Source organism: Salmo salar, chromosome ssa10 (assembly GCF_905237065.1).
Source record: "Salmo salar chromosome ssa10, Ssal_v3.1, whole genome shotgun sequence".
In the NCBI taxonomy this organism is placed as follows: Eukaryota; Metazoa; Chordata; class Actinopteri; order Salmoniformes; family Salmonidae; genus Salmo; species Salmo salar.
Window position 1 is genome coordinate 30,786,719 of NC_059451.1, and position 19,546 is coordinate 30,806,264.

At 43.8% G+C, this 19,546-nt stretch overlaps 2 protein-coding genes across 11 annotated transcripts in view; both read left to right on the top strand.

Moving 5' to 3' along the window:
- The window catches only part of LOC106613970 (vesicle-associated membrane protein 4), a 42,198-nt gene extending 26,898 nt beyond the window's left edge, over positions 1-15,300 (top strand). For 8 of the 9 annotated variants that reach the window (XM_045687623.1, XM_045687624.1, XM_045687625.1 and 5 more), the window contains 3 exons: positions 2,024-2,124; positions 9,088-9,139; positions 9,247-15,300. In XM_045687623.1, the coding sequence (XP_045543579.1) occupies positions 2,024-2,124; positions 9,088-9,139; positions 9,247-9,490 (397 nt within the window). In that variant the 3' untranslated portion in view covers positions 9,491-15,300. Of the gene's footprint in view, positions 1-2,023; positions 2,125-8,937; positions 9,018-9,087; positions 9,140-9,246 lie in introns of all 9 variants that reach the window. The other variant, XM_014216846.2, reaches the window with a different exon arrangement.
- A 2,079-nt stretch (positions 15,301-17,379) lies between these two features.
- LOC106613972 (myocilin) overlaps positions 17,380-19,546 on the top strand; it is a 15,117-nt gene continuing 12,950 nt past the window's right edge. Inside the window, exon 1 of one of the 2 annotated variants that reach the window (XM_014216854.2) lies at positions 17,380-18,191. In XM_014216854.2, coding sequence (XP_014072329.2) covers positions 17,723-18,191 — 469 coding nt within the window. In that variant the 5' untranslated portion in view covers positions 17,380-17,722. The remainder of the gene's footprint in view (positions 18,192-19,546) is intronic. The other variant, XM_014216853.2, reaches the window with a different exon arrangement.

Consider the following 19,546-nt stretch of genomic DNA (forward strand, 5'->3'; position numbering starts at 1 on the left):
CTTCATGCTTCTGGACAAGCTTAACACCATCTTCGCCCGCTTTGAGGATAACACAGTGCCACCAACACGGCCTGCGACCAAGGACTGTGGGCTCTCCTTCTCCGTGGCCGACATGAGTAAGACAGTTTAAGCGTGTTAACCCTCACAAGGCTGGCGGCCCAAACGGCATCCCTAGCCGCGTCCTCAGAGCATGCGGAGACCAGCTGGCTGGAGTGTTTACGGACATGTTCAATCTCTCCCTATCCCAGTCTGCTGTCCCCATTTGCTACAAGATGTCCACCGTTGTTCCTGTACCCAAGAAAGCAAAGGTAACTGAACTAAATGACTGTCGCCCCGTAGCACTCACTTCTGTCATCATGAAGTGCTTTGAGAGACTAGTCAAGGATCATATCACGTCTACTGTACCTGACACCCTAGACCCACTTTAATTTGCCTACCCCCCCAATAGATCCACAGGCGACACAATCGCCATCACACTGCACACTGCCGTATCCCATCTGGACAAGCAGAATACCTATGTATGAATGCTGTTCATTGACTATAGCTCAGCATTCAACACCATAGTACCCTCCAAGCTCATAATTAAGCTCGGGGCCCTGGGTCTGAACCCTGCCCTGTGCAACTGGGTCCTGGACTTCCTGACCGTCCGCTCCCAGGTGGTGAAGGTAGGAAACGACACCACCGCTACGCTGATCCTCAACACAGGGGCCCCACATGGGGTGTGCTCAGCCCCCTCCTGTAGTCCCTGTTCATCCATGACTGCTTGGCCACGCACACCTCCAACTTAATCATCAAGTTTGCAGACAACAGTAGTAGGCCTTTTGACCAACAATGACGAGACAGCCTACAGGGAGGAGGTGAGGGCCCTGGGAGAGTGGTGCCAGGAAAATAACCTCTCACTCAACGTCAACAAAACAAAGGAGCTGATCGTGGACTTCAGGAAACAGCAGAGGGAGCACACCCCTATCCACATCGGTGGGACCGTAGTGGTGGAGGTGGAAAGCTTCAAGTTCCTCGGCGTACACATCACGGACAATCTGAAATGGTCCACCCACACACACAGTGTTGTGAAGGAGCAACAGCACCTCATCAACCTCAGGAAGCTGAAGAAATTTGGCTTGGCCCATAAAACCCTCACAAACATTTACAGATGCACAATTGAGAGCATCCTGTTGGGCTGTATCACCGCCTGGTACGGAAACTGCACCGCCCACAACCGCAAGGCTCTCCAGATGGTGGTGCGTTCTGCACAACGCAGCACCAGGGACAAACTACCTGCCCTCCAGGACACCTACAGCACCCGATTTCACAGGAAGGCCAAAAAGATAATCAAAGACAACAACCACCCGAGCCACTGCCTGTTCACCCCGCTATCATCCAGAAGGCGAGGTCAGTACAGGTGCATAAAAGCTGGGACCGAGAGACTGAAAAACAGCTTCTATGTCAAGGCCATCAGACTGTTAAACAGCCATCACTAGCTGGCTTCCACCAGGTTACGCAACCCGGCACCTTAGAGGCTGCGGCCCTGTATTCATTGACTTGGAATCACTGGCCACTTTAATAATGGAACATTAGTCACTTTAAATAATGTTAACATACTGCTATACTCATCTCGTACATACTGTATTCTAGTCAATGCCACTCTGACATTGCTGAAATTAATTCCATAATTTTTATTTTAGATTTGTGTGTATTGTTAGATACTACTGTACTGTTGGAGCTAGGAACACAAGCATTTCGCTACACCCGTAATAACATCTGCTGAATATGTATATGTGACCAATAAGTCTTGATTTGATTTTGATTTGATACTGTTAAAATAAAATGTTTGATTCCATTCCGGCAGTTATGAGCCATCCTCCCCCCCAGCAGCCTCCACTGGTGTGCATTTATTTGAACATCCCTGTGTGGTTTTGTGAATGTGTCAGTAGGAACACCTGTACCAGCTAACTCCTCCACCTTCAACACTGTTCACAACATGTTATTTCTGTGTGTTGACATTCATGTTTGTTTCTTTCCTCAGAGTGCAGTCGCAGGTTGATGAGGTCATTGATGTGATGCAGGAGAACATCTCTAAGGTGATCGACAGGGGAGAGCGACTTGAGGACCTGCAGGACAAGTCAGGTGAGACTCAAGTCCTATTCAGATCAAGTTAATATCTATAAAACGATATGTACAGAATCTGAGACTAACATAAAAACACGGTAGACTCCTTTCTTACATAAACAGTTCAAATAGGAAGGGAAAGAGACTGTGTATGTAATCCTATGAGTGTACCCTGCCAGACGTTTGTACAAGCAAGAGAACATTCCTGTTGGAGATGACCTGGAATTCTGACAGGTCCATTAGTCATCCTCTACAGGAGCTAATTTCCCACTGAGAATTCCACTCAGTCACTCCGGAATGGGAATGTGGGGGGAGATGAGACAAGGCTAACTCTCACTCTTGACTGCTCTTCTTTGGTTATCATGGATCAGAGCTAGAGGTCAACCGATTAATCGGCATGGCCGATTTAATTAGGGCCGATTTTTCACGTTTTCATAACAATCGGTTATCAGCCTTTTTGGACGCCGATTACATTGCAATCCACGAGGAGACTGCGTGGCAGGCTGACCACCTGTTAAGCGAGTACAGCATCAAAAGGACCTTGTGGCTGCAAGAAGCCAAGGTAAGTTGCTAGCTAGCATTAAACTTATCTTATAATAAACAATCAATCTTCACATAATCACTAATTAACTCCACATGGTTGATGATATTACTAGGTTAACCAGCTTGTCCTGCATTGCATATAATCAAAGCGGTGCCTGTCAGTTTATCATCGAATCACAGCCTACTTCAACTTCGCTAAAAAGAGTGATGAGTTAACAAAAGCGCATTCGCGAAAAAAGCACAATCGTTGCACAAATGGACCGAACCATAAACATGAATGCCTTCCTTAAAATCAATACACAGAAGTATATATTTTTTTAAACCTGCATATTTAGCTAAAGGAAATGCATGTTAGCAGGCAATATTAACTAGGGAAATTGATTCACTTCTCTTGCGTTCAGTGCAAGCAGAGTCAGGGTATATGCAGAAGTTTGGTCCGCCTGGCTCGTTGCGAACTGTGTGAAGACCATTTCTTTCTAACAAAGACCGTAATTAATTTGCCCGAATTTTACATAATTATGACATAACATTGAAGATTGTGCAATGAAACAGCAATATTTACACTTAGGATTGCCACCCATTTGATAAAATATGGAACGGTTCCGTGTTTCGCTGAAAGAATAAACATTTTGTTTTTGAAATGAAATGATTTCACCATTATTAATTAGCAAAGGCTCATATTTCTGTGTTTATTATAATTAAGTCTATGATTTGATAGAGCAGTCTGACTGAGCGGTGGTAGGCAGCAGCAGGCTCGTAAGCATTCATTCAAACAGCACTTTACTGAGTTTGCCAGCAGCTCTTAGCAATGCTTGAAACACAGCGCTATTTATGACTTCAAGGCTATGAACTCCCGAGATTAGGCTGGCAATACTAAAGTGCCTATAAGAACATCAAATAGTCAAAGGTATATGAAATACAAATGGTATAGAGAGAAATGGTCCAATAATATCTACAACCTAAAACTTCTTCACTGGGAATATTGAAGACTCATGTAAAAGGAACCACCAGCTTTCATATGTTCTCATATTCTGAGCAAGGAACTTAAACGTTAGCTTTTTTACATGGCACATATTGCACTTTTACTTCAGTTTTTGCATTATTTAAACCAAGTGGAACATGTTTAATTATTTATTTGAGACTAAATTGATTTTATTTATGTATTATATTAAGTTAACATAAGTGTTCATCCAGTATTGTTGTAATTGTCATATATAAATGGTTCGATTTAATCGCTATCGGCTTTTTTTGGTCCTCAAATAATCGGTCGGTCTCTAATCAGAGCCAAATGTGGCAATGACATACAGAACACACACACACAAAATGCAAGGCCACACCTGCCCGTCTAAGCAACTGTGTAAAATAAGTTTTATTTTTATTTGACCTTTTATTTATCTAGTCTGTACGGTCTTAATAATGATTAGAGCTCTAATTAGTAAGGATGTTTTTCATCTGGGGCAGTAAGGAGCTGTTAGAGGATGTTGGAAACTGAACACATCCAGGTGTTCTGCCCATTCTATGTGAATTATATGATCTCTATGTTCAGTACACTACATGTGTTAATGATCTCTACCGGTTGAATGCATTAACAGGCTAGCTCTCACTTGCGCTCGCTCTCTCTCTCACACACACGCTCACACGCCTTCCTGCTCTCTCCTCTGTTGTGATGAACAGATGAAACGGGCTTTCTCCAGCCGTCCTGGGTACTCCAGGTTCATCATGACATACACAGATGTTGTCTCTGTCATGTCCACCAGCACAATATCCACATCTGGAACACTGGTGTGTGTTTAGGAAGGAACCCTAATACAGTTTCGGTGTATTGGGACAGTGTCACATTCAGTTGTTTTGCTGTACTCCAGCACTTTGGAGTTGAAATGATACAATGGCTATGAGTTTTAATGGGAAAACTGTCAGCTTTAAATGTAGGGTTTTTTGAACCATATCAGGTTAACCGTTTTAGAAATGAAAGCACTTTTTGTACATGGTCCCCTAAAATGGGGAGACTAAAAGTATTTGGACAAATTTACTTAAGTGTATTAAAGTAGTCAACATTTTAGTATTTGGTCCCGTATTCCTAGCACGCAATGATTACATTAAGCTGTGACTACAAACTTGTTGGATGCATTTTCTGTTTGTTTTGGTTATTTCAGATTAATTTATTTTGGGCACAAAATTATGGTAAATAGTGTATTGTGTCATTTTGGAGACTCTTTATTGTGAATAGAAATGTTTCTATACACTTCTACATTAATGTGGATGCTACCATGATTACGGATAGTCCTGAATGAATCGTGAATAAGTGAGAAAGTAAACATCATCGATGCACTTGTTGATGAAGCCAATGACTGATGTGGTGTACTCCTCAATGCCATCGGAGGAATCCCGGAACATATTCCAGTCTGTGCTAACAAAACAGTCCTGTAGCTTAGCATCTGCTTCATCTGACCTCTTTTTACAACATGAACAATGTCTACACTTTATTTCTGATCAATTTTATGTTATTTTAATGGGGGAAAAATGTGTGTGTGTATATATATATTTTTATTTATTTAACTAGGCAAGTCAGTTAAGAACCAATTCTTATTTACAATGACAGCCTACCCCAGCCAAACCCTAACCCAGACAACACTGGGCCAATTGTCCACCGCCCTATGGGACTCCCAATCATGGCCAGTTGTGATACAGCCTGGAATTGAACCATGGTCTGTAGTGACACCCCTAGCACTGCAAAGCAGTGCCTTAGACCGCTGCGCCACTCAGATGCCCTTGTGGCAGGGCTTGCAAACTATTACGGACTACAAAGGGAAGCACAGCCGCGAGCTGCCCAGTGACACGAGCCTACCAGACGAGCTAAATTACTTCCATGCTCGCTCCGAGGCAAGTAACACTGAAGCATGCATGAGAGCATCAGCTGTTCCTGATGACTGTGGTCATGCTCTCCGCAGCCGATGTGAGTAAGACCTTTTAAACAGGTCAACATTCACAAGGCCGCAGGGACAGGCGGATTACTAGTGTACTCCGAGCATGCGCTGACCAACTGGCAAGTGTCTTATCTGACATTTTCAACCTGTCCCTGACCGAGTCTGTAATACCAACATGTTTCAAGCAGACCACCATAGTCCTTGTGCCCAAGAACACTAAGATGACCTGCCTAAATGACTACCGACCCGTAGCTGGGCATGGCATCAACACCATTATCCCAGAAACCCTAGACCCACTCCAATTTACATACTGCCCCAACAGATCCACAGATGATGCAATCTCTATTGCACTCCACACTGCCCTTTCCACCTGGACAAAAGGAACACCTACATGAGAATGCTATTCATTGACTACAGCTCAGCGTTCAACACCATAGTGCGACTCCAACAGCATCATAAAGTTTGCCGACGACACAACAGTGGTAGGCCTGATCACTGGCAACAATGAGACAGCCTATAGGGTGGAGGTCAGATACCTGGCAGTGTGGTGCCAGGATGACAACCTCTCCCTCAATGTGATCAAGACAAATTAGATAATTGTGGACTACAGAAAAAGGAGGACTGAGCACGCCCCCATTCTCATCGACGGGGCTACAGTGGAGCAGGTTGAGAGCTTCAAGTTCCTTGGTGTCCACATCACCAACAAACTATCATGGTCCAAACACACCCAAGACAGTCGTGAAGAGGGCACGACAACGCCTATTCCCTCTCAGGAGACTGAAAAGATTTGGCATGGGTCCTCAGATCCTCAAACGGTTTTACAGCTGCACCATCGAGAGAATCCTGACTGGTTGCATCCCCGCCTGGTATGGCAACTGCTCGGCCTCCGACCGCAGGGCACTACAGCAGGTAGTGCTAACGGCCCAGTGCATCACTGAGGCCAAGCTTCCTGCCATCCAGGACCTCTATACCATTGCCAAGGGCTCCAGCCACCCTAGTCATAGAGTGTTCTCTCTGCTATCGCACGGCAAGCGGTACCGGAGCGTCAAGTCTAGGTCAAAAAGGCTTCTTAACAGCTTCTACCCCCAAGCCGTAAGATTCTTGAACAGTTAATGAAATGGCTACCTGGGCTATTTGCATTGTCCCGACCTCCCCATTTTTATGCTGCTGCTACTCTCTGTTTATTATCTATGCATAGTCACTTTACCTCTACCTACATGTACATATTACCTCGACTAACCGGTGCCCCCACACATTGACTCTGTACCGGAACCCCATGTATATAGCCTTGCTACTGTTATTTTATTGTTGCTCCTTAATAATTATTTGTTCATTTCTGTGTATTTTTTTTTTCTTTTTTCTTAACTGCACTGTGAATTAAGGGCTTGTAAGTAAGCATTTGACTGTCAGTATTTGACCTGTTGTATTTGGCGCATGTGACAATTTTTAGATGGTGCATGATTACAATGTTCTTATTATCCCTGTCTGTAGGTAGTCTGCTAGTTATTGGCTGGAGCAAGTTGAGCTCTGTTAACCTCTCTGGGGTAGGTGGGACGCTAGCGCACCTGCGGGACACACTATTCAACAGCCAGTGAAATAGCAGAGCGACAAATTCAAAACAACAAAAATCTCATAATTCAAATTTCTCAAACATACAACTATTATATCCCATTTTAAAGATACACTTCTCGTTAATCCAACCACATTGTCCGATTTTCAAAAAGGCTTTACAGCGAAAGCATAACATTAGATTATGTTAGGACAGCGCCTAGACAAGAAAAAACCATTTTCCAAGCAAGGAGAGGCGTCACAAAAACCGGAAATACAGCTAAAATGAATCACTAACCTTTGATGATCTTCATCAGATGGCACTCATAGGACTTCATGTTACACAATACATGTATGTTTTGCTTGATAAAGTTCATATTTATATAAAAAAAAAACATTTTACATTGGCGTGTAATGTTCAGAAATGTTTTGCCTCCCAAAACGTCCGGTGAATGAGCACATCAATTTACAGAAATACTCATCATAAACGTTGATAAAATATTCAACTGTTATTCAAAGAATTATAGATACACTTCTCCTTAATGCAACCGCTGTGTCCGATTTCAAAAAAGCTTTACGGCGAAAGCAAACTTTGCAATAATCTGAGTACAGCGCTCAGATATCAAAACAAGCCATACAGATACCTGCCATTTTGGAGTCAACAGAAATGACAAAAATTACATTTATAAATATTCACTTACCTTTGATCTTCATCGGAATGCACTCCCAGGAATCCCAGTTCCAGAATAAATGTTTGTTTTGTTCGATAAAGTTCATCTTGATGTCCAAATACCTCCATTTTGTTCGCGCGTTCAGTGGAGTAATCCAAATCCACTGTGCTCGCGCAGTGAGTTCAGACGAAAAGTAAAAAAAGTTATATTACAGTTCGTAGAAACATGTCAAACGATGTATAGAATCAATCTTTAGGATGTTTTTATCATAAATCTTCCATAATATTCCAACCGGACAATTCCTTTGTCTTCAGAATTGAAAAGGAACACCTAACTCTCACGGGAGCGCGTGAGATTGAGCTCGTCGTTTTCTCAGTCATCTGACTCCATATGCTCTTATTCTCTCCCCATTCACAGTAGAAGCATGAAACAACGTCCTAAAGACTGTTGACATCTAGTGGAAGCCTTAGGAAGTGCAAAATGACCCCATTGCCTATCTCATACACAGTTTCAATCACTTGAAAAACTACAAACCTCAGATTTCCCACTTCCTGGTTGGATTTTTTTCTCAGGTTTTTGCCTGCCATATGAGTTCTGTTATACTCAGACATCATTCAAACAGTTTTAGAAACTTGAGTGTTTTATATCCAAATCTAGTAATAATGTGCATATCCTACCTTCTGGGCCTGAGGAGGAGGCAGTTTACTACGGGCACGCTTTTCATCCGGATGTCAAAATACTGGCCCCTACCCTGATGAAGTTAACAAGCACAGGAGATGACATGAGAACAGGAGATCTCTGCATGCTCAGTTCAGCAGCTTTCATGTCCCTGCCAACACACAGAATGTCAAACAACTGTCTGACTCCAAACAGAGAGATCAAATCAAACTTTATTTATATATGTAGACATGGAGAGGCAGAAGGAACAAGTTTTGCTTTGGCAACATGAGGTTGTCCCTGCCATACCAGAGTATGAGGTGAAGTAGTTCTTAGTCATAGAAACAGAGAATACAACACAAACAGCTCCTATCACATGCTGTTTACACGTTTCTGTTTTCTTCTATGTGTCTCCCTGTCCACCTCTTCCCTGTCTGTCCCCATCTTCTCTCCCTGCACGTGTGTCCTTTGGTCATATGACCTTCCAGTGAGCCTATCAGACAACGCTTCAGCCTTTAGCAGCAGAGCCAAGCAGCTGCACAGGAGGATGTGGTGGAGAGATATGAAGGTGAGTCACCGTGTGTGTGTCCGTGTATGTATCCATGTCTTTGTGTAATGCTTGTTTCTGTCTTCTCCAGATGAAGGCCATCATAGCTCTGGTGGTGGTCTTTCTGCTGCTTATCATCATCAGTGAGTATAAGCCTGAACAACACATATTGTATTAATCAAGAATATTATCACACTGATTCAACATATAGCACTGAATACACACTTAACTCTCGCTCTCTTTCTCTCAGTTCCAGTGATATTGCGGTATCGCTAGTGTCGCCAGGAGGAGGAAGAATATCTCCTCTTCCTCCCATTCTCCTGCACACAGTCCTTCACATCAGCCAGGGGGCACCACCCAGCCTCCCAGACCCCTGCTGTGCCAGCCTGTGTGTGTGGCTCTGGGTAGAAGTTGCTCCTAACTACAGATCTAGGATCAGCTCACCCTCTCCCAATGCTAACCTTGTATTGATTGAAAACACAAAACTGACCTAAGGTCAGTGTCTACTAGGGACCACTTCATTCTACTCTGTGTGTCCGGGCCAAGGGTGACATAGGTAGCATTACGTTGGCGTTACATAGGGGTTGGGTTTGCTTTGCAAATGACACCTTATTTAGGGAAAAGGTTGTCATTTGACATGCTGCCTGTGTCTCAGCCCCCTCATCAAACTTAAGTAGAACTCCGTTCAATACATAATACATATCAGCTAGTCCAGTGGTCACCAAACTTTTCTGAGTCAAGATCTCTTTTACAGTCAGAAAGCAAGCCGAGATCTACCACTTAGATTTTTTTAAGTCACTTAAAAAAAAATCTAACATTAACTCAATAGTTCTGTAGGAATGAGGTTTGTGCAGTAGGCCTAATACATTATCACAGCATATTGGCTATATGCCTGGACTGCCAATATTGTTCTTCTTAGACCATATTATATTTCAGAACTCAAGCTTTGATAACAAAATAGATCCGTTGATGTAGCACTTGCGAGGCACAGCTAGGGCTGTGGCGGTCACGACATTTCGTCAGCCAGTAACTGTCAAGCAAATAACTGTCGGTCTCACGGTAATTGACCGTTAATTAACATAAACACATTTAACATCTCCTGGCTTCCACACACAGCCTACAAGCCATTTAAAATGTCTAATAAATCCATGTAATATAGCCTACACCTTCACAATAAATCCATTATTTATTTTAGACCGATCTTAAGAAGCATGATATGAAGAAAATGTATTCTATTTCAGAATCAAATAATAGCATACTCCTGATGTGTCTATGCCAAATGGCTGTTGGCTACGCTAGTTCATTTAGCAGACAAGATTCGCTTATAATTCTGTGGTGTTATATTATTTTATAGTATGAAGAATACAATTTAACAAAACTGAATAAAATTATAAATATTTTCTCAAAGATTTGAGGGAGTGCGCACATGTGGCTATTCCATGTTGAGCGGTTAACAAAGAAACAGGTCCTCCTATATGTTTAATTTAGTTATTAATGTAACTTGTTCTACAAACATTGGGCTGGCTATATGTTTAGATTTTTAATACATTGTAAGGCTGCATGATGCAACTTTAAAGCTCTGCTTTGTTTTTTTGCGCAGGCTGAACACAGTCTCTCATTCACAATTTGACAAGCAATTTGACAATGCCTAGAAGTTCATGGCGGCATCCCCTTTGTGGCCTAATGCACCCTATAAAAATCCATGCCTTTTGCGGCCCGGAGTGCTGCATTGTGCCCTTCTCCCTGAGTGTGCTGCGCAATCCGAAGCGTCTCTCACTCTCACACGGCTCTAACACATCAGGGACGCAGTTGTGCGTGTCCTTATCTAATTACGAAGTGCATATTGAAGATATTGGAAGAACTGTCCACATTTACTTTTCGTCAGCCAACAAGATGAGTAGGCCTAACGAACAGCAAAAGCACTAGCCTATATCAATCTACTATCCCCCATAGTACAAAAGTCGACCTATTCTATTCTGTGCGAGAAATAAATATTCCAACCAGTCTGGGACAGTTGTGGGATGCGATAGATCCCAAATTAATTCAACCACTAGCATCAAAAAACATGTTCTATGCAATGAGGCTGACGCAACAGATCAGAACGTTTAGCTTAAAATGTTGATAAACTATTAGGCTATTTCTTCACATTATAACCACAGGAATGTGCACATGGTAGTAGGCAATAAGCGCAAATGTTCCATTAGCGGAAAACAACATTATCAAAAGTGACTGCAAATGCAAATATGCATGTAATGCTTTTATTATAAAGGTGCATTTTAATGGTGAAAATTATCTTCCCCAAACTGGAAACTCACGCGCTGCTTATTTATGCCAGTTAGGCTCTACACCCCTTGTAAAGGTGATTTATGTGTTTCATTTTATTAAGTTATTAATTTTACTAAAGTTATTTGGACACTTTAGTTGTGATACAAACCTTATTAAAACATATAGGCCTATGGGCTAGGCTACATGAGGTGTGCGAATATGATTCGAACAAGTCGCAAAAAAAATGTAATTGTTTCTTATGCTGGGCATCATTCACAAGTGATAATATATAATTCACACGTGATAAGCTAATATTGTCACCCATCAGACGATTCTTGATTTAGTCTTGTCTTTACATATACTAAATAATATATGTGACATTTGTTTTGATTTAGAATGGACCATTATCATGCACCTGTATTGAAACGGGGGCAGTAGGGAAAAATACGTCATCTCACGCAACTGCATTGCCTATAGAAATGTTGCGCAACATGAGCTCATGGGCTCTCATGAAATTTTTGATTAGATCTTCGAATATATTTGCATTGATGTCAGAGTGATTAGAGGGACAACAGAGTGCTGAGTACCAGGCAGTTAGCAAGTTTAGTAGGCTACTAATGACCATCAGCAGCATCAGAGCTTGGAGAAGCCTAATCACTGTGACTAAATGATCACGTGGAATTTGACTGCTTTCATCACTCGTGACCGCTGGTGTGGCGGTAATACAGTCACCGCAACAGCCCTAGGCACAGCTGAGCATATATTTTAGAATGTGCTTTATTATTTTACTGGAGGTATGGTACCTGCGTCTGATGGTTATGGTGCTTTCAAGACAACTGGGAACTCGGAAAAATCGAGGTCAAATCATGACATCAGTGAAGATGCCGGAGTTACCGAGTTGGATTACCATTCAAAACGATTTTCCCCAGTTGGATCTCGGTTTTTTCCGAGTTCTGACTTCAGTGCGTTCAAGACAACTGGGAAGTCTGAGATTTCAGTTCTTTTGGAAAAAAAATGGTATTAGTCTCAAGGGATGGAGAGCAGCAGCCTCTCACGGTCCTCGCTCTTTCCTTTCCTCAGGCGAGACTGACCAGAGAGAGGGTACATAATCTTTCAACTGACGGCGAAACTCAAGTCGCACCGCATCTGCTTCAGGCACAAATTCTTTGTTGTTTCTATGACCAAAGAAAGTTAAATACTCCTCGATATTAAAATATACACATCGAGCTGCTAATAATAATAAAACGCAGGGCTATCGATACACTTGGCTACTCATTCATAGCAGCTGCAGCGTGAGTGGAAGAGGAGAATAACATTTAGACATGAATTACTCATAAAAACAGCAGGTCTTTGCTGTGTTCTTTGACAGTCTCTCTCTGGTCATGGTTTTAAAAGTTATGAAATCTAGGGCCTCTTGAGTAACGCAGCGGTCTGTGGCTCAGTTGGTAGAGCATGGTGTTTGCAATGCCAGCATGGTGTTTGCAACGCCAGGGTTGTGGGTTCGATTCCCACGGGGGCCAGTACGAAAGAAAAAAAATGTATGAAATGAAAATGTATGCATTCACTACTGTAAGTTGCTCTGGATAAGAGCGTCTGCTAAATGACTAAAATGTAAATGTACTAGAGGCGTCACTACAGACCCGGGTTCGATCACAACCGGCTGTGATTGGGAGTCACACAGTGCGGCGCACAATTGGCCCAGCGTCATCCTGGTTAGGGAAGGGTTTGACTGGGAGGCGCTTTACTTGGCTCTAGGGACTCCTTGTGGCAGGCCGGGTGCCTGCAGGCTGACCTCAGTCATCAGGTGAACTGTGTTTCCTCCGACACATTGGTGCGGCTGGCTTTCGGGTTAAGCGGGCGGGTGTCAAAAAGTGTGGTTTGGCGGGTCATGTTTTGGAGGACGCATGACTGGACCTTCGCCTCCCGAGCCCGTTGGGGAGTTGCAGCGATGAGACAAGATCGAAATTGGGGAGAAGAAAGGGGGTAAAATGCACACAAAAAAAAGGTATGCTGTGGGTGGGGTTGTGAAAGCTGTAGGTAGGCACGGTGATTTGAGCTATCTGATTGGCCAGCACAGTAGGCACGCTCTGTTTAACCACATATCTCCCGGCAGAGTTTGTATTTTCAGACAAATGAAATGGTTCAAACTGGGAATACTTTGCCTACCCGTACAGGGCTTCTGTATGATGAAGATGTAGTAGTATTATTATAGTCAGACGTATTATTGTTAGTCAGACTTTTAGTCAATCTGTCTGCAATAGTCTATCAACAGCTTAGAAACATGTTATACAGGACTTGTAGCACACCAAAATATTTGAAGATAAAGAAAGTAACCCTCACTACCACCCCCTCATCTCTTCTCACATGTTTAAAATGCTTTCAAGCCAGAACTGAAAATGAGGCAATGGATGTACCTCAATACTCTACAGAGGCCTCCTTTACTTGTCTCCTGCTTTCCTTTTCTACACCCAGCTTGATCCGACACTAGTAGGATAGGTTCTAGCCAGTGAGAGGAAGTCACTGTTGAGTATTGAACTAGGCTTGGGCGGTATCCAGATTATCATACCTTCATACAAACCTTGTGCCATACCAGGATATTCAGTAATACCGGCACACAAGGAGCGCTATTTTCAAAACCAACTCTGCCTCTGTAATCCGAAGGTTAGCAATGCTAACAAGTTCATGTAAAAATCCATATAGAATGCCAACTAAATACTAAAGTTATACAAGTAACTAAAAAATGCTAGTCACAGTTTGTTGCACGCACAAAACAAATCTTAGCAAGGATCTTGATCCGGGAAGGGATTTTCTGCTGTTACCAAGCAAAGCTTTATTTTAGAAGAAGTTAACCACTTAGCTAACTCACTAAGTAGCTACTAAATTAGCAAACCAAAGCATTTGCCACATTTTAGACCGTTAATAGTATCTCGCTGGCAAACATCTAGTTGTAAATTCCATACTGTAACTAGATCATGTGGCTTGTGCTGAACAACAGTGAGCGACTCACAAGGCTCTGGTCTCTCCTCATTGTGTGCTTGTAAACAAACACCATGTGGCTGGGGACTACCGAAAAGCTTCATAATGAAATGTATTATGTGACAGGTGAAATGAAGATCACATTTGTCTTTATCTCCTAACGTATTGCACAAGTTGACTTGAGGGATTTACTTAAAAAGTAGCTACAGATATTCACATTTATAAAAAAAAACTTGATAGAAATAGTATTGACAGTATTGAAAAACCATCCTGTGGCTAATTCCAAATAACACATTATACGCTATACCAAGCCTGATTGGGACAGTGTGTCCTACTGACCTAGTAGGGCACACTAGGTCATAAATGCAGAAGACACATTTTGGTTGAATGCATTGAGTTGTGCAACTGACTAGGTATCCCCTTTCCCTGTGGTACTGCTTGGCCACTTGATCTAATTTCCCATTGGTAATGCTAGGTTAGTTGTCTATCTCTAGATGGTTGAATTCTATTGTGTATGATGTATTTTTTCTGTGATATTGAGTTCTGCTGGAAGGTCAACATGAAGCTTATGAATGTCTGCTGCTATTCCCATTAACCCTGAGGAGCTAAAGGACAGACACTGTTCATTTGACTGCATCTGCTGGAGGTCATAGCTGTCGTGTGTGTGTGTGTGTGTGTGTGTGTGTGAGAGAGAGATTTGGGTGACCCATACATTCTGAGGGGGTGGGACTTGGGTGGCATAATTTGTTTTAATTTGAATGGTATTAGTTTGTATTGTTATGATGTGTCTGGAAGAGTGCTGGTTAATGAGTTACAATGACTCTATGGGCTGTGAAACACACAGACTGGGGTGTAACACTGCCTAGTGTGATGACAACACAGCGTCTTGCATATCTGTACAATACAATAACCTCTACATCTTCATTCCTTTTGTTTTTTTAGGTAATTTATTTGAGGTGTAAATATTGATCTGTAATGATGTACTATACTCTGGCATTGACAAACTGTGAACTACTGGAACTACTGTAATGTTTCTCTGAGCTAATAAAATGATTTTAAAGGATGACTGTATTTGACTGCTTTGGTCTTGTTTATGTGACACGGAGTAGTGGAGAGGGATGGATGATAGGGGAGGAGGAGCGGTTGGAAGAGAGAGGTGGTTCCTGTGCCATCTGGCCTCTCTGGCCTGGCATGTCAGAAGCCGTGTGTGTGGAGACAGTGCTGCTGGTATTTCTCTCATCTCTCTCATCTCAGCCCTTTTTATTAGTGACTTTCAAAGCTCTCTGTAGTTAAAGCCCAGCCTGACTGTTATACTAGTGTCCCTGCTGCGCCTCATCTCACTACTACTGTACCTGGCACACACTTGTAAATGTAGAGTCAATGACACAGTGGAAAGTTGTACATACGGTCATATAGATGACTACTGGTTCTAGCTTCCAGCTCTATGACCCCAGGCTCTTCATCTTTATACCTCTTCAGAGAGAGCGATTCTTCTTATGGGTTACCAACACATACACACCTTGTTATGGGTTACCGACACACACACCTTGGCAGGACAGTGTGTTTTGGTCCAGTTGGGGATGGATGATGTCATAATCCAGACAAAGCAGCAGTCATATACCGGTAAAGAGAGAAACATTTGAGACATAGTAGCTGGGTAAGACTCTGCTCTGCCAACCTCCTGTTTTTCACTATAGGATAAATGAGCCTATTGAGGGACTGGGGAATCAGACACACACACACACACACACACTACCAGACACTGAAGGAAGGGGCAGACAGGAGGAGGAGGGAGATGGATGTGGCTACCTGGAGGAAGTAGTAGAGAATAAATCAGCATCACAACAACCCAGTCTGACACTCACCACTCCTGCTGTGGGCTACAGCAGCAGTACTACGTACATATTCAGTAGGGTGACAACATGCAGGGAACACCAGCCAGGACTTGCACAGACGAGCAAAGAGATTTGTTGTTTAACAACTCCCTACATTATCGCTCATCTCTTTCGTCCCCTTGACCCTTTGAAATGGGTTCTGGAAAGATGTGCCCATGCTAATAATACTGACCCTAAATCACTGGCTTCCTTAATCAAACACATACCAAATCCATCTAGCTAATCTCCTGACCAATCAGGGGTTGAGGCTAACAAACATCCTGCCATTAGAAACAGAGCTGGCCTGTACCAACCTGCCTGAGAGGCAGAGAGAGCTTTGTGGAAGAGAGTATTTCAACGCCAGCCTTCCTGACTGATGTACCAATTGAGCTATATGACCCCTGACCCCATTTCTCAGACTCCTTCAGGGTGTGCATGTATGTATGTATGTGTGTGTTCTAGTCTTGAGCTCAATTTGAAAATGAACAAGGGATCATAAAACAATGCATCACATGAGGGTGGGGAGGGAGCGAGAGTTCAGTCTGGTGGGTAGTGGCTGTGTGTGTCTGTTATTCTGTGAAAGACGGATTGACAGGGAGAGGGATAGAGAGAAGGAGAGAGAGAGAGATAAAAAGGTCTAGAGCAGGTATGTGACTCATGTTATATTAAACTACAGATTTAAAAGTTATGAGTGGAAAAGCATCTGGTGAACACACACAGACCCATTCTTGCACACGCACACACATGCTCACACACAAGTAATCCAGCTATCGATTGACTCAAGTCTAGCCCTTCATTCTGGCGATTGGTTCTGGACAGCATGGGTCAGGAATCCTGTAGTCTCTTTTATGACAAACCAATTGTCTGCTTGCATCACATTTTGGCATCCTATGGGGTCTCTCTGTCTTTATGGGATGGTAACTCAATCCCCCAAGGCCCAGCTACCCCTCCCATCCCTGTGGAGACTCCCCTGCCATGCCCCCCTATCCCTACAGATAGCCCAGCCCTGTCATAGCTGACAGGGAGTGCTACTGGATATAGGAAGTGAGAGTGAGCCTGTAGTCTCTCCTTGCTTACCCTCTTTGCATGTGCACACGCACACCCAGGCATGCATGCATACACCAGCATGCACCTGAAAACACACAAACAGTCCTCACCCCTCCCATCTCTCCCGCCTTTTCTTCCTTCCCTCTCTCTCTTTCCTCTCTTCTCTCCTTACTCACCTCCTCTCTTTCCTCTCCCCCCTTCCCAGATTGTATAAATATCCCTGAGCTGTTGAGAGGGACTCAGAGACCTGAGGACCCTGACCTGAGAAACAAACAGACCAGAACAGAAAGAAGAGAGACAGACAGGCAGCAGCAAGAAAACAGAGAGACTAATCAGAGAATAAGAACAATAATCTGCTGTAACACATTGAGAAAAACAAGGAAAAGGAAGACAGTTGGGCAAGAACTAGGTGAAGAGATAGAAGGGGCAATTAACACAGCTAGAGAAAAAGGAGAAGGGTTGAAACACAGAGTGGTGGAAGAGAGACCCTGAAGAGAGAGAGCGTGAGAGAGCAGAAGATCCACGTCTAGTCTACATCTGAGTGTGTAGCTGTTTGTATCCATCATGTGGCTGCTCCTTAGCGTGTGTGTGTTCTGTCTGCTGGGGTGCAGTGAGGGGCAGGACCGTGCCACTCTCTGGAGGGGGAACGATCACAGCGGGCGCTGCCAGTATACCTTCACCGTGCCCAGCCCCAGCGAGACCAGCTGCTCCCCTACAGTCTCCGGAGGACCAGAGATGGAGGGGCTCAAGGCTAGACTCAGCCTGCTGGAGGTATTGGTGGCCAGGCTGACTGGAGGGGAGATAGGAGGTCCTGGGGCTGGTCTCCAGGAGGCTCTGACCCAGGCTATGGGAGAGAGGATCCTGCTGCAGGGAGAGAAAGAGCGTCTGGAGAGAGATGTGGAGGGGCTTCAGAGGAGGATGGAGGAGATGAGGAGAGAGACGGAGAGACTGCAGAGCAGACCCTGCTACCCACAACCCCCTCTGTTGCCACCCAGCATCCCACTACATGACAGTGGTCTGCGACCTGCCGGAGGTGAGTAACAACATTCTCTCTGTCTGTTCTCTCTTCTGCTAGGGCCGGAAAGTTCATAAGATTCCTGATTAAGTGGTGCAAACATTATAGACAGACTGTGTTGTAGACAGACTGTGTTGTAGCTGCAAGTGTTCTCCATTCCCTCTATGAGACCTATTTTTGCTGCAGATCCTGTGTCTTGTGGTTTTATAGTGAGTCAGGAGATTCTGAGTTAACTGGAAGAGCTGAGTAAAAACATGACGCCACAGACATTACCCGGGGAGGGGAGGTTCAGTCTCACCTCCATCTCACCTTAGGTTTGATGACGCTCGACTCTGTGTGTGTGTCTTGTAAAACCGAGATAGCCTTAAACCGTAAATCCTCCTTTGCCAACGTCCCATACACCACCTCCCTATCCCAGAGCTGCCCTATTGGAGCTGCCCTATTGGAGCAGCCCTATTGGAGCAGCCCTATTGGAGCAGCCCTCTTGGAGCAGCCCTATTGGAGCAGCCCTATTGCACTACAGCCCTAAAAGGAGTTCATATATTTCCCTGCATGGCTCTGTGGCATCTGGTTAGATCCTCATGTAAGCACCTGCAGGCTGAAACATACAGATAGAATGCTGGGGGAGCCCCATACAGCTCCACACAAAACCACACACCCAGGGGACAGGCATACGGAAAACAAATCACAGCCAGAGAGAAGGAAACGTGAAAAGGGAAGAGAAGAGTGAAAAGTAAAACAATTACAATGTTTCCTCTATATTCATATTCCGCCACTCCTAAAATATGACAAAATAAAATACACGTTCAATATTTCTGCCAAGACACGCTATTAAAGGCATTCTGCACACAATTCTGGCAATTAAGCAAATGTTTGACTTACCCAGATTCAGATGAACTCATGAATACCAAGCTTGCGAGCTGTTCCCATAGACTTCCAGTCATTGCGCTAACGATATTTAGCGATGGCTCGTGAAACTACCTTCAACTTGTTTGTTTGTGTGCATGTGTGTGTGCTCGCATATGTGTGGTGAGGTATGGTAAAGGGTTCCTTGGTTTTAACAGCCATCCGCTCAACCAACACAACATAAATCCCCAGCTGACCTCGGCTGGCTGACCTCGGCTGGCTGACCTCGGCTGGCTGACCTCGGCTGGCTGACCTCGGCTGATAGAGCTCAGTTTTACTGGACCAGTTGAAATACTGTGGGCTCTACTGGGTAAGATTAGAACACCTCTCTGGCCTGTAACAGGCCATGCTTTATTCATGTCTCCTTTTATTGTTTAACTCAATGGGACTTCCTGGTTATATAGTGGGTAGCTAGGGCTGGTCAGTCAGAATTAGGCATATAGAAGATGTGGTTGTTTCTGATGGTT